The 13,762-nt window shown below is 36.5% G+C and overlaps 1 protein-coding gene across 4 annotated transcripts in view; it reads left to right on the top strand.

Annotated features, from left to right (window-relative positions):
* The window catches only part of SYT14 (synaptotagmin 14), a 220,733-nt gene that overhangs the window by 136,790 nt on the left and 70,181 nt on the right, over window positions 1-13,762 (top strand). For all 4 annotated transcript variants that reach the window (XM_042925886.1, XM_042925887.1, XM_042925888.1 and 1 more), the window contains 2 exons: window positions 5,414-5,685; window positions 10,489-10,938. In XM_042925886.1, coding sequence (XP_042781820.1) covers window positions 5,414-5,685; window positions 10,489-10,938 — 722 coding nt within the window. The remainder of the gene's footprint in view (window positions 1-5,413; window positions 5,686-10,488; window positions 10,939-13,762) is intronic.

Below are 13,762 nucleotides of genomic sequence, written 5' to 3'. Positions count from 1 at the left end.
CAGTATTTTTCTTTCTCCTTCTGACTTATTCCACTTAGTGTAATGCCCTCAAGGTCCATTTGTGTTGTCACATGGCAAGATTTTCTTCTTTTTTCTGGCTGAATAATAGTCCAGAGTGTGTGTGTGTGTGTGTGTGTGTGTGTGTGTGTGTACCACATTTTCTTTATCCATTCGTCCATTGATGGACCCTTAGGTTGTTTGCCTGTCTTGGCTATTATAAAGAATCCTGCAGGGAACATGGAGTGCACATATCTTTTTGCGATAGTGATTTCATTTTCTTCAGATAAATACCCAGGAGTGGAATTGCTTGATCTTATGGTAATTCTATTTTTAATTTTTTGAGGAATCTCTGAACTGTTTTTCCATGGTGGTTTTACCAGTTTACATTCCCACCCAAAGGACACAAGGGTCCCTTTTTCTCCACATCCTATTCCACCATTTGTTATGCATTCTTTTTGTTATTGGACATTCTAACAGGTGTGAAATATCTCATTATGCTTCTGATTTGCATTTCCCTGATGATAGTGATGTTGACCACCTTTTCATGTACCTGTTGGCCATTTGGATGTTTTCTTTGAAACAAATGTCTAGTTCCTCAGCCCATTTTTTTTTTTTTTTAGTGTTTATTTATTTTTGAGAGAGAAAGAGAGCATGAGCAGGGGAGAGGCAGAGAGAGAGGAAGCACAGAATCTGAAGCAGACCCTAGGCTCTGAGCTGTCAGCACAGAGCCCAACGCGGGGCTCAAACTCAGGACTGCAAGAGCATGACCTGAGTTGAAGTCAGACACTTAACTAACTGAGCCACGCAGGCACCCCTTCTCAGCCCATTTTTAATCAGATTGTTATTTTGCTGTTAAATTGTATGAGTTCTTTAAATATTGAGTATATGATTTCTAAATATTTTCTCCTATCCCATAGATTGCCTATAATTTTTTGATGGATTTCTATGCAGAAGCTTTTTATTTTGATATAATCCCACTTATTTATTGCTTTTGTTGCCTTTGCTTCTAGCAAAGGCAAAATCTTGTCAAGACTGTTTTAAGGAACTTATTCCTTATGTTTTCTTTTAAGATTTATAGTTTCAAGCTTTATGTTCAAGTCTTTATTTTGAATTGATTTTTGTGTGTGATGTGAGATAATGATACAGTTTCATTCTTTCACATGTGACTGTCCAGTTTTCCCATCATCATTTATTAAACAGACTATCATCTCCCATGTGTATTCTTGGCTGTTTTGTCATAAATTAATTTACTGTATGTGTGGGTTTATTTCTGGGTTCTCTGTTCTGTTGATCTGTGTGTCTGTTTTTATGCCAATACCCATACTCTTTTGATTACTATAGCTTTGTAATATAATTTGAAATCAGGAAGTGTGATACCTCCAACTTTGTTTTTCTTTTCCAAGATTGCTTTGGCTTTGGAGTCTTCTATGGTTCCATACAAAGTTTAGGATTGTTTTTTTCTATTTCTGTGAAAAATGCCAGTGGAATTTTGATAGAGGGTCACTTTGAATCTTTCTTTCTTTCTTTCTTTCTTTCTTTCATATAATTTATTGTTAGCTAACATACAGTGTATACAGTGTGCTCTTGGCTTCGGGAGTAGATTCTCGTGATTCATCACTTACATACAGCACCCAGTGCTCATCCCAATTTATGGACATTTTAACAGTATTATTTCTGCCAATCTATGAGCATAAAATATCTTCCCATTTATTTTGTGTCTTTTTCAGTTTCTTTCATCAGTATCTTGTAGTTTTTAGTGTACAGGTACATCTTTCATCTCCTTGGATAAATTTATTCCTAGGTATTGTGTTCTTTTTGAAGCAACTGTAAATGGAATTAAAAAAAATTCTTTTCTGATACTTTGTTGTTAAAATGTAGAAATGGAACTGATTTCTTATATTGATTTGCATCCTGCAATTTTACTGAACTCGCTTTTTTTATGTTTATTTATTTTTGAGAGAGAGAGAGACAGAGAGAACATGAGCAGGGGAGGGGCAGAGAGAGAAGGAGACACAGGATCCGAAGCAGTCTCCAGGCTCTGAGCTGTCAGCACAGAGCCCAACATGGGGCTTGAACTCAGGAACTGTGAGATCATGACCTGAACCGAAGTTGGATGCTTAATCTCAGTCTGAGCCACCCATGTGCCCCCAAATTCACTTATTCTAACAGTTTTTTGGTGGATTCTTTCAGTTTTTTATCTATATAGTATCATCATCTGGAAGTAGAGATAGTTTTACTTCTCTTCCAATTTAGATGCCTTTTATTTCTTTTCTTTCTCTGGCTGGGATTTCCAAAACTATATTAAATAAAAGTGGTAAGAGTCAGATCCATGTCTTGTTCCTTATCTTAGAGAAGAAGCTTTCGGCTTTTCATTATTGAATATACTGTTAGCTGTGGGTTTGTCATATGTGGCCCTTATTGTGTTGACTAATGTTCTTTCTGTACTCAGTTTCTTGAGAGTTTTTGTCATGAATAGATGTTGAATTTTGTCAAATGCTTTTTTTACATCTACTGAGATGATCCTATGATTTTTATCCTTTGTTTTGTCAATGTGTTGTATTACATTGATTTGCAGATATTGAACCACCCTTAAATCCCTGGAGTAGATCCCAATCTATCATGCTGTATGATGCTTTTAATGTATTGTTAAATTTGGCTTGCTGATACTTTGTTGAGAATTTTTGCACCTGTGTTTATTAGAGATATTGACCTGTAATTTTCTTGTGGTGTCTTTGTCTGGCTTTGGTATCAAGGTAATGCTGACCTGGTAAAATGAGTTTGGAAGTGTTCCCTCCTCTTCTATTTTTTTGTAACATTTTGAGAAGAGTTAGTATTAATTTTTCTTTAAGTTTTGGTGACTTCACCAGTGAAGCCATCTGGTCCTGAACTTTTGTTTTTTGGGAGATTTCTTTGTTGTTGTCATTGTTTTGCTTTGTTTTGTTTTATTAGAGACAGAAAGACTAGGGAAAGGACAGAGGGAGAGAGAATATTAATTAGGCTCATGCCCACTGGAACCCGGTCTCACGACCATGAGATCTTGACCTGAGCTGAAATCAAGAGTCAGATGCTTAACTGACTGAGCCACCCAGGCACCCCGGGAGGTTTTTGATTACTGACTGGTTATTTGTCTGTTCAGATTTTATATTCATGATTCATTCCTGGTAGCTAGTATGTTTCTAGGACTTTATCTGTGTCTTCTAGGTTGTCCCATTTATTAGCACATAATTGTTCCTGTTAATCTTATATGATCCTTTGTATCTGTTATATCTGTTGTAATGTCTCCTTTTTCATATCTAATTTTATTTATTTGAGTCCTTTCTCTTTTTTCTGGGAGGGTGGCACCTATTCTCTTCCACGTAGGTGTGGACATTGAAGCTGACTCCATCTCCACCTTCACTCTGATGGCTTCTGATTAATCTGAGTGAATTATGGCAATCCCATTCCCCTGAGATGGGTTCAGGACTAGATATGTACCTAGTTCTGTCAGTGCTATCCGTGGGACTATGTGCTGAGCAATTTGAGGTCTGAGATCTGAGAAAGATCACCTCTCTTTTAAAAAACATATATATAGGTAAAGATAAAGGAAAAGACGGTATTCTGACTCCTGAAACCACAACACTGGGAAATTTTTAATTGATTTTATGTTACAGTAAATACTAGATATTACCATTTAATTTATAATGCAGTGACTGATTAAATATACATCTTTAATGAGGGGAGACATTGGTTAAATAATTTAAAAACTGTCAGTAGAGAATATATTTGGAAACCACAGGATATCCAACTATCAATGTCTTGCTGTTGTACTTTTTAACCTAGCAGGATTTGTTTCAGGCTTCAAGAAGTTTGGACATAGCTACTTAGTGATGTTTCAGTTACCCTGATATGTTCTATTTGTCTGCTTCTCCATCCTTAGTTTTCATTGTCACGCTTGTTGCTTCATGGTTACAAAATGGCTGCAGCGTGTCCAAGAAAGAGGAAGGAGAAAGGCCAGTGGACAAAAAGGGCATGCCAGTTGAGTGGGCCTGCTTTTATCAGGAAAACCAAAGGTTTCCTGGAAACCCCTCTCTGAAACCTGGGGTGTTGTGTTTTATTTGCTGCTAAGTGCAGTGTATCAACTTTATCTTCCCTTCTCAAATTTAGTTTCAAATATGTTAGTTCAGTAACTTGTTTATTTTTTGCTTATGCTTTATCAACTAAATGTTAGACTTACTAGGTAAGACATTTAGTTTTCTTTTTCTAAAATTTGGGCTTCTGAGCTATAAATATGTAAATTTGTGCTAAGTTCATGCAAATTTTAATTTGAACCAGGCATTGTGGAAATTTTTAAATGAGTTTTGTTTTTCTTATGTAAAGTCTTTCTGTCTTAGGAAGAACAGAAAACCTATTGAACATTTGAACTGAACTCCATTATAAGAATTACAATACAAAATACCTCCTCTCAGGGTCCCTTTTGAGAACAGAGATTCACAGTCCATTAAAAGAAAAAATGAGCAGTGTTTAAATTTAATATCTGATATTGCATTCAGGATTTAGCTGAGACTTAGCTGTTCTTAAATTATGTACTCAACTATTTTTTTTTTTTTTTTTTTTTTACATCATCCACCTCCCCCCACCTGTATCCTGTTCAGAGACGTACTTATTCTGGGTTACTGAGATAGATCATTGAGGTAAAAATTAAAAGGATAATTTAAGGCTGAAAGAAAATATGGTTCGAAATGAATTGCTGCAGGTAGCAATGTGCGCTATAGACAAGGTAGAGCTGAACTTTGGAAGGAGTTAGGGACACATGGTGCAGTGGGGCAGTGAGTGGCCGCTGGGTAGTTGAGACAGGGGAAATGCAGTTTTAAGTCTCTGTTCAGTGTTAGGGATTAGGCCTAGATTCACGGTGCACCTCAATTTAGGATTCTGGATCTAGGGTGGATGTGGAAGAATAGTTCTGAGCTAAATGCTAGTTTAAGTTCATCTCAGTCATTGAAGAAAATAAATGATGTCTTGTATTTGTTGTACCCGCCATATTCTCACCTGTTGTGACTAGAGGAGCCACTCGTCATAGGGGAGTAGGTAAAATGTGTATGCTTCCAGACTGTTTGGAAAGAAAGAACTAAGTAAATAAGCTATTGCACTAATATTTTTCGCTCTCCCATTTTTATGGTACATGACAGCATCTCTCCGAGAATATGACTTTTATCTTTCCTAATCTGATTATGCAGGAGGAGAGGAGTGGAAAACCAGGCTATATTATTTCTGTGTCTCTCAATTAGGGAAGGAGGAAACTCATGAGTGAATCTAACAGTTATGTTGCCACAGATTTTTTAATCCAGTTTTTTTTTAAGTTATTTACAGTTATTGTGGACGGTACTGCATGTTGAGGCTAATTGGAAACAGTGACCAGATTCTTAATCATTGTCAGGAAACTGCATTCAGAGAATGAGAAGAACACCCCCACTGGATGAATTGCAGCCACCACCATATCAGGATGACAGTGGTTCTCCCCATCTCTCATGTACGCCCTCAGAAATTGGGGACAGTAAATGTGAATTTTCCCACTGCAGCAACAGTCCACGATGCTCATATAACAAGTGCCCAAGTGAAGGAAGCACAGGTCACGAAATAGAAAGTTTTCATAATAAAGGATATGAAGAAGACGTTCCAAGTGACAGCACTGCAGTCCTGAGCCCAGAAGTAAGTAAAAAAGCACATAGACTTTTTTAAATGGACGTTATTGGAGGATAATAATCCTGTGCTTCTCCTCTTGGTAAGACGGTTTCATCACTATCCTTGTCCTTTGTGGCTTAAGGTACCCGTGTTCTCCTTGATCTAATCTTGATCCAGCAGACATGTCAGGACTGTCTCGACCATCCTTCACCCACCCCACCCCCTTTTCCCCAAAAGGAGGATGCGTAGCTAAAAATGAGAGCAATACACAAGATGCTGAAAAATTGTCTTCCCCAGGTTTCCACCTCAAGATAGGTCTTTTTTATTTTAACATGGTATACCAAACATTCTGGAATTACCTGTTTCTTCCATCTTGAGGCTCCTATTATGTGTTTTTTATTTTTAAACTTCTTTTAGTTTGGATATTTTTACTTCTGGGAGGTTGCTCACTGATGTTTTATAGGTTTTTCAAAAATGATGTTTTTGCATTTTTATGTGATGGAATATGGAAGGGAGAGTGATGCTCAGCTTTATTAACAACATTTGGATTCATGGCATCACTCAGAGTTGTTGGTTGTGTTTTAAGTTATTTCCTATTTTGAAGCAAAAAAGTGAAAATGACAACAAAAATACATGTGTTGAACTTTTGAAGTCTTTCCATGTTCTTAAAAGGATTTGTTTTAATCTTTCAACAATGATGAACACTGTAATAGTAATTTGAGGTTTCCATTAGGTACTATGTACTTTTAGGACTTACTTTCTTTTAGATTGCAGCTTTTTACAACTTTTGTCCCAAACAGCATTTCATAGTAGTACTCTAGTTATGTCAGTGTTCTCACTAGGTGAATTCCATATACTGCCAAAATTAAATAATGAAAGTAGAGCCATGAACAGAATTCCCACAATTTTAAGTTTTTCTTACATAATTTCTAAAAACACGTGTTATCTGTCACTATGTTTCTACTATTTCTAGTATTCTAATATAGTATCTAATTGAGAAGAAAATTCCACATTGGAATTTTACGTTTAACACGTCCGTATTTCATGGTTTTCCACAAAGACTATTTCTTTGTGCTCTGTGCATGAACAAATTTGAGACCACTGTTTTGTAGGTTTACACACTGGATAGATAGCCAACAAGTTAATGGAGGAGCCTGGATTGTGGAGTTAACAATAACAGTAGCAGTCAACAGTTGTGCCAGAAATTTGGCTATAAGCTTTATAGTCAGCTCAGTTAATTTTAGCAACCTCATCTTCAGGAAGTTATTTCCATTTTACAAATGAAAATATTAAGACTCAGAGAGTTAAGCAGTTTGCCCACATACAAGCACCTATTAGATGGTAGAACTGTAATGCAAACCCAGGTCTGTCTGACTGCAAAAGCAGTGCTCTTAACAACTATATTCTGTTGCCCTTCTTGACCTAAATCGTTGTGTGGGAAATTACTTTGATCATTGGCATGGTACCCTCCCTTGCCTGGTACCCTACCAGGCAAGCTGTTTCAGAGAACTCATGGACCAAATTCAGATGCTCAGATCACGTATGTGTGTATGTGTGTGTGTGTGTGTGTGTGTGTGTGCATGCACATGTGTTTTAACCTATTTCTTTTTTTTTCTTTTTTTTTAATTATGAAATTTATTGTCAAATTGGTTTCCATACAACACCCAGTGCTCATCCCAACAGGTACCCTCCTCAATGCCCATTACCCACCGTCCGCTCCCTCCCACCCCCCATCAACCCTCGGTTTATTCTCAGTTTTTAGGAGTCTTAACCTATTTCAAATATAATGTAAGAAGAGGAGCAAGGTGAGGTAGGTTAACACACTTAGAATAGGATGCCAGTAGGTACAGGTGGTAGGAATACACTATATATAAGCCTTGGTTTAAGTAATGCCCAAGTGTCCTATGTCACTCTTTCTGCCCCATCAGTGTTCCCTATATATGGTTGTAGTAACAGGGACAAGAGTTGAGTTTTTTTGTTTTTGTTTTTTTTTAAAGTAATCTGTACACCTAGCGTGGAGCTTGTACTCACAACCGCCAGATCAGGACTTGTATACTCCACCAGCTGAGCCAGCCAGGCACCCCAAGAGTTGAGATGTAAACAACAGTGCCAGGGGCCAAAAACATATACTTGTTTTCTGGGAGAGATGCAGGGACAATTACTCCTGTCATCAGTAAAAGTTGCCAATTAGCCTACTAAATCAACCTAGGTTCTATTTCCATTAAGGAACACATGGGTGACAGAGCTTTAGCTCAGAGGTGACATGATCATGGCTTGGGCCTTGCATTCCTTCCTTTAGGCAGTACTCATTTGTTCTATTATATTTTTGATTCATTATGTCTGTCTTTGGCATATCTTCCAAGTTATTAATTTAGTTACTATCTGTATTTACTGTATCTTCTGAATTTTGCCTCTCAGATTACTTCCTTATTCATTATTTATAGTTAACACAGGCGTTGAGTTTTGCCCATATTTCAGAAGCTGCCAGCTTGCTGTCTGTTGACACTTAGTCTCTTCTATCCTGCTTGTTTTTGTGTCTCTGTAGCAGAATTGAATATATTCAGACTACAGCAAGTGCATGTTGTATCAATATCTAGATGCTTTTATAGCCTCTGTTAGTATAAAGTCCACTCTTGTGTTTTTTCAAATTTATTTTGCTTTCTACTGTTCCTTTAATAGATACTATTTATCAAATAGAAAAGTCTCACTTTCCTCTTCGTTTAATTCAGGGCATAGCTATGTTAGTGCCCATCTACACGCACAACTGAACTGGGATAGGAGTGAGGGTTCCAGTGAGGGTTCCCTGGCAAGAAGGTCAAAAACTCTACTGATGACCTGTTACTAGCTGACAGTCATTCAAATGTAGACACCTTGAAAGGAGGGATTATTTTCTAGTAGCCTGTTTAGAGAACACAAATAGTAATTTTTGTCTATAAAGGTCCACCCTTTTAACCCTCTCTGGGACGTTATGAAATTTTTTACTGCCTTGTAAATCTTAGCTATTATGATACTATTTTAGAAAGTATTTCATTGAAAAATCAAAGCCATGTAATTAATCATCTTTGATTGCCAATTATGAACTGGCATACGTTAAAACATTTTGCTCTAGATTGTCAGTTTTTTTTGACAGAATAAGAATATGTTTATCCTGATTTCATCATATTCCATTAAAAAAAAAAAAAGCCAAATCCTTCTCTAAGTGTCTGTTCCCTCTCCCTAAGTGTTGTTCTTCATTTCTTCTTTTTTTTTCATACATGGTACCAAGCAGGGTCACCCATAGGTAGACATGTAAGATTTATATGTAAAAGGCCTGAGTATTTTTGGTTCTCTGCTGAGTCTTCCCCAACTAAAATACAGCCTGGCACATGGTTAGTACAACAGTTAGAGTTTGTGTTCAGCTGCTTTAACAAGAGACCAATATGATGGCTAAAAACCACAAAAGATTGTCTTTCATTTAACGACAGTCTAGGGGAGTAGGTGGCTTCGCTCTACATCATTCAGGGGCTTGGGGGGGGGGTGGCGGGCAGGGCGGAAGGTTGTTTTTTTGTCACTCTGCCATCCCCTGGAGTATTTGTCTTAGTCCACATGGTCCAAGCAGAGCCACCCATCCTACCTGCGTATCTGCTGGTGGGAAGCCTGAGAAAAAAAGAGAGTGAAGGTCAAGTAATTTCCTCTGTAAACCTAATCTGGATGTTTCAGACATAACCCTGCTTGCCTCCCACTGACCAAAGCCAAGTCTCATGAGCATAGCGGCCACAAGGAAAGTTTTGAAGGGCGGTCTCTTGTGGGACAGTGTGTTTCTGCCTCAACTCTGGTAGCCCTTCTCAGAAATGCAAAAAGGAAGAATGGGACTAGTAGGAGTGGCTGCTACCGTAGGCACCAAGGACATGTTCAGAAGCAGAAAATTATAAAATTGGTCCACATTTTAAAATGTCCATCATTTTAAGATGTTTAAGACTTGTTAAAATGCTTGAAGGGACAAAGTGGTGTCGTTGAAAGATCAGAGACCTGGGTTTGGCACAGTCGGTAAGTAGCCAACCCTTTTGTTACATTCCAGGGACTTAGGCTGGCAGGAATTTGAGACAATTCTGGGTAAAACAGGTACAGCTTCTTCCAGCCTCATCATTAAAATGTACAGTTTTGGTCTTTCTGGAAGTTTTGAAATGTATAGTCAGCAATTTTCAACAGTAAGTAACCTCAGAAAATAATACGTAGTTTTAAATTGAGGTTAAAAATTAAAGTGTAAATAATGTATGTGTTATGGAAAATAAGTATTTGGCCACAAGTATTTTTGAGGCCTCTGTATTTATACTTTCATATTTCCCATTTCCCTTGATTTCCAAGCCTCAAGGTGCTTACACTGTTACAGATGGGGTGTTTTAGAACAAACTTTCCAAAGGGGACCAAATTTTTCAATGGCATTATGCTTGTATTCATTATCTTTCTATCCAGCCTAATATTGAGCTGTCAGTTGCATTGTTTATAATGTTGAAAGTGCAATTTAGTAGTTTCCTACGAAAGGAAGAGAGATACTTCTTGAAGCATGTATTTTTAATTATAAAAACATATATCCAACTTTCTCAAAATTGTGATGGGGAATACTAAATTCTTTGTATTATGATAAGCTTTTGAGTTTAACCTACCACGTTTACTCCTCTGACCTTGTGGAGTAGCTTTTGATCGTAGTTGACTGTTACTTATTATTCTTATTATTACCTTCTTTGTGACAGTTTTCACATCCTCCTCCTAAAGCAGTATCAGATGTTTATTTACATGCTCGATTAAATACTAGAGTTAAAAACTGAAAACATTTAAATTTGCTTTTCTTAGGATATGTCAGCTCAAGGATCATCTTCACAGCTTCCCAAACCTTTTGATCCTGAGCCAGAAGCTAAATATGGCACACTGGATGTGACTTTTGACTATGACTCACAAGAACAGAAGCTTCTGGTAACAGTGACAGCTGTCACCGATATCCCAACATATAACAGGACAGGTGGCAACTCATGGCAAGTACACCTTGTTCTTCTACCTATAAAGAAGCAGAGAGCAAAAACCAGCATCCAGAGAGGACCATGCCCTGTCTTCACAGAGACATTCAAGTTCAATCATGTTGAATCTGAGATGATTGGAAATTACGCAGTTCGGTTTAGACTGTATGGTGTACACCGTATGAAAAAGGAAAAGATTGTGGGGGAAAAGATTTTTTATTTGACGAAATTGAATCTTCAAGGGAAAATGTCACTACCTGTGATATTGGAACCTTCTTACAATCATTCTGTGAGTATCTGATCAAATAGCCTGACTATGCTTTATGTCGTGATATATAACGTAGAGAGTTTTTAAAATCCATTATCAGTCCAGCCACTTTTTCAGTCTTTTTTAAATGCCATAATCATGCCTTTACAAAATTTCTAAGCCCTGGATAGGTAGGTCTGATTTTTTCTCATTCTAGAAAAGTTGCCCTTGAAGATTATATGTGACTTATGTATTTTGTTTAGTCCTTCACAGAGTCCAGTCCAATGTCTTACACATTTGTTCCTGTGTTAAATATTTATTAGATGATTGATTATGACATCAAACGAACTCCATGCAGATTTTATTGTTTCTTTTCCAGGTTAAAACTAAGTGGTACAGTAAGATCTAGCCCCGTATCTTATTTAATATGCCACAGAAATCATTTGCTTTTATAGAATATGTACTGCTGCCCAGGTCATGGCTAATTATCTTTCCAGAACTGCTATGAAATTATTTTTAAAGGTTCAAAAGAAAATCTGGCCTTGTTATACTCTGTACCCTTTCTAAACAAATGTTTTGCAGTAGTTTGGGGAGAATACTTCAGTTTCGTCTATGAGCTATTATCCCTTTTCCCTTTTTTGCTCCAGGTTCTGATCACATACAAGTCTCTCTCCCTCTCTCCCTCCATATTTTTAACTAAATTCCCGCAAGACATTGCAAATCACAGGAGAGTTGACCTGCTTCTTTAAACCGGAGATACATTATGTCACATAGTTATTTAGATTATGAGAAAATCTGTGATATGCTGTAAATGTAAATTACAAATTGTATTTATTCCTCTCTACTATATTGAATTAAAAGCATTTTTATAATATAAATACAGAGATTTTAGAATGGATATTTATTTTTAAATAAAGGTATAATATTTGAGGGTTGTTTTTAAGCTTTTAAAGGGTGTAAGCATATGTTCAAGATCAGAGAATTTATACCAGGAAGCATTTGATCTTATAGGACCCTCATTCACATTAGATTTTTTTTTCACCATACCATTTCAGCTGGATGATTTCAACATTTTTAAAACCAAAGGCCGTAGTAAGTATAGTATATATCCCTTTAGGTTTGTAGGATACTGTTTAGCCTTTATTGATAACTTGTTACAATTTTAAATTGCAGAATTACCACTGTGGGGAAATATCCCTTTTAAAAATATAATATCAGCAGTTTATCAGAGGAGAGAGAAAAGAAGTCCAGGCAGTATTTCAGAGTTGGAAAAAGCAGTTTTTTATAAAATTGAATATTTGGCAGTTCTTAATAGGATTGTAAACTTTTTCATGATTTGGTCTGAGTGATGACTAGTTAATCTGTGAAAACACATTCTTATAGAGAAATATACCTGATTTAAATTGGAAGAGAATGACTGTATCATCATGAGGTATGTATTTTGTATTTATTTACTTCAAATGATCCATTTCCAACTCTGTGTTAATTATATTCATTTCACAAACAAAATGAAGCAACAGAAAATAATATGGTTTCATCTCTGGTCCAACTAAATTATTTCTGTATATACCTACATTACATGTATTGGCTTGTAGTCCTTGATTCTATATTTCTGACAACCAGTATAGTAAATTTCTGAAGCATGTTCCCAAAAAGAAAAAAGTGCTAGACAAATAGCTTCTAAGAATCTGACTAGAACTGTCCATTGCTCTGGGAGAATTTTTTCTCTACACTGCCACCCTTTTCAGATTTACTGCCTGTGTTTAATTGTTCCTCTCTCTTTCCATCTTTCCCGTTCCACCTTCTCCAAATCCAAAATATTTTGGCTTCTGTGCCAAAAACAGTTTAGCACACCACAATTTTGAGGTCAAGACTCATAATTCTATCAGTTGTCTTGTCATAACAATAAAATACTCCTAGAATGTATGTGTTCTGTATGTGCTACAGTGTTTATGTTCTCTTTGCTTAAGTTTTGATACTAACCGTATAGAAAAATCATGTGATTATAGATTACGTGGGTGATTTTAGCTTTAATTTTATAAGATGTAATAATAAATGAGTGAGAAGTCATAATTAAACAATTTATTCTTGTAGCTTTTGAATAATTACTTGATGTCGTTGCAAGAATATTAATTAGCCTTTAGGTAAAGGACAGTTTTAAGATATTCAAAAATTGATATACTATGATTAAACATATTTGCAGTTTAATTACAGTTTACTTTCATGGGTAATAATAGAAAAACAGAATTCTACAATGGAAAATTTAACTTTATATTCAGGAACTGATCAAATCAGTACATTGAGAGAAAAAATGATCACTATCACCGGATGACTGAGAACTAAACCCTGAGTTTCCCTGAGGGTAGAATTTAAGTTGAACTTTAAGATAAAGATTCGGTTTGATCACTGAATGATAGAAAACATACAGAGTTGAAAAGCATGAGTCCTTTGTACTAACTAGCTGTGGCTGTAACTTTGGATAAATTATCTAATCACTTTGGGCATCAGGTTTCTTAATAGTAAAATGAGGGAATTAAACCAAATGTCCCATCTATCTCTGATATTATGTTTCTACTAATATATTTTGGGAAAGGCATTAGGTAAGAACAGAAATGGGTGGAATTTAGATGCATTTGGTGTGCTAAATATATGACATTTTGTTTGGATATTTATTATGATTTCTCACTCCTCCATATATTTTCAACTGTCTTCTAATGTCTGAGCAAGTCCCAACTAATGGTCCCACCTCCCTGAGGGCAAGTTCACTTTCCCAGCCTGACTGGTAGCTCGGGCAGAGCCACGCTCGCGGGGCGCTCCAGTCCTATTCGTGTCCAGGAAATCTCAGTACAGACTGAACAGAGAAGCA

This window comes from Panthera leo, chromosome F3 (assembly GCF_018350215.1).
Source record: "Panthera leo isolate Ple1 chromosome F3, P.leo_Ple1_pat1.1, whole genome shotgun sequence".
NCBI lineage: Eukaryota > Metazoa > Chordata > Mammalia > Carnivora > Felidae > Panthera > Panthera leo.
The sequence above is the reverse complement of the archived record's forward strand: the minus strand, read 5'-3'. Positions and strand labels throughout refer to the sequence as shown.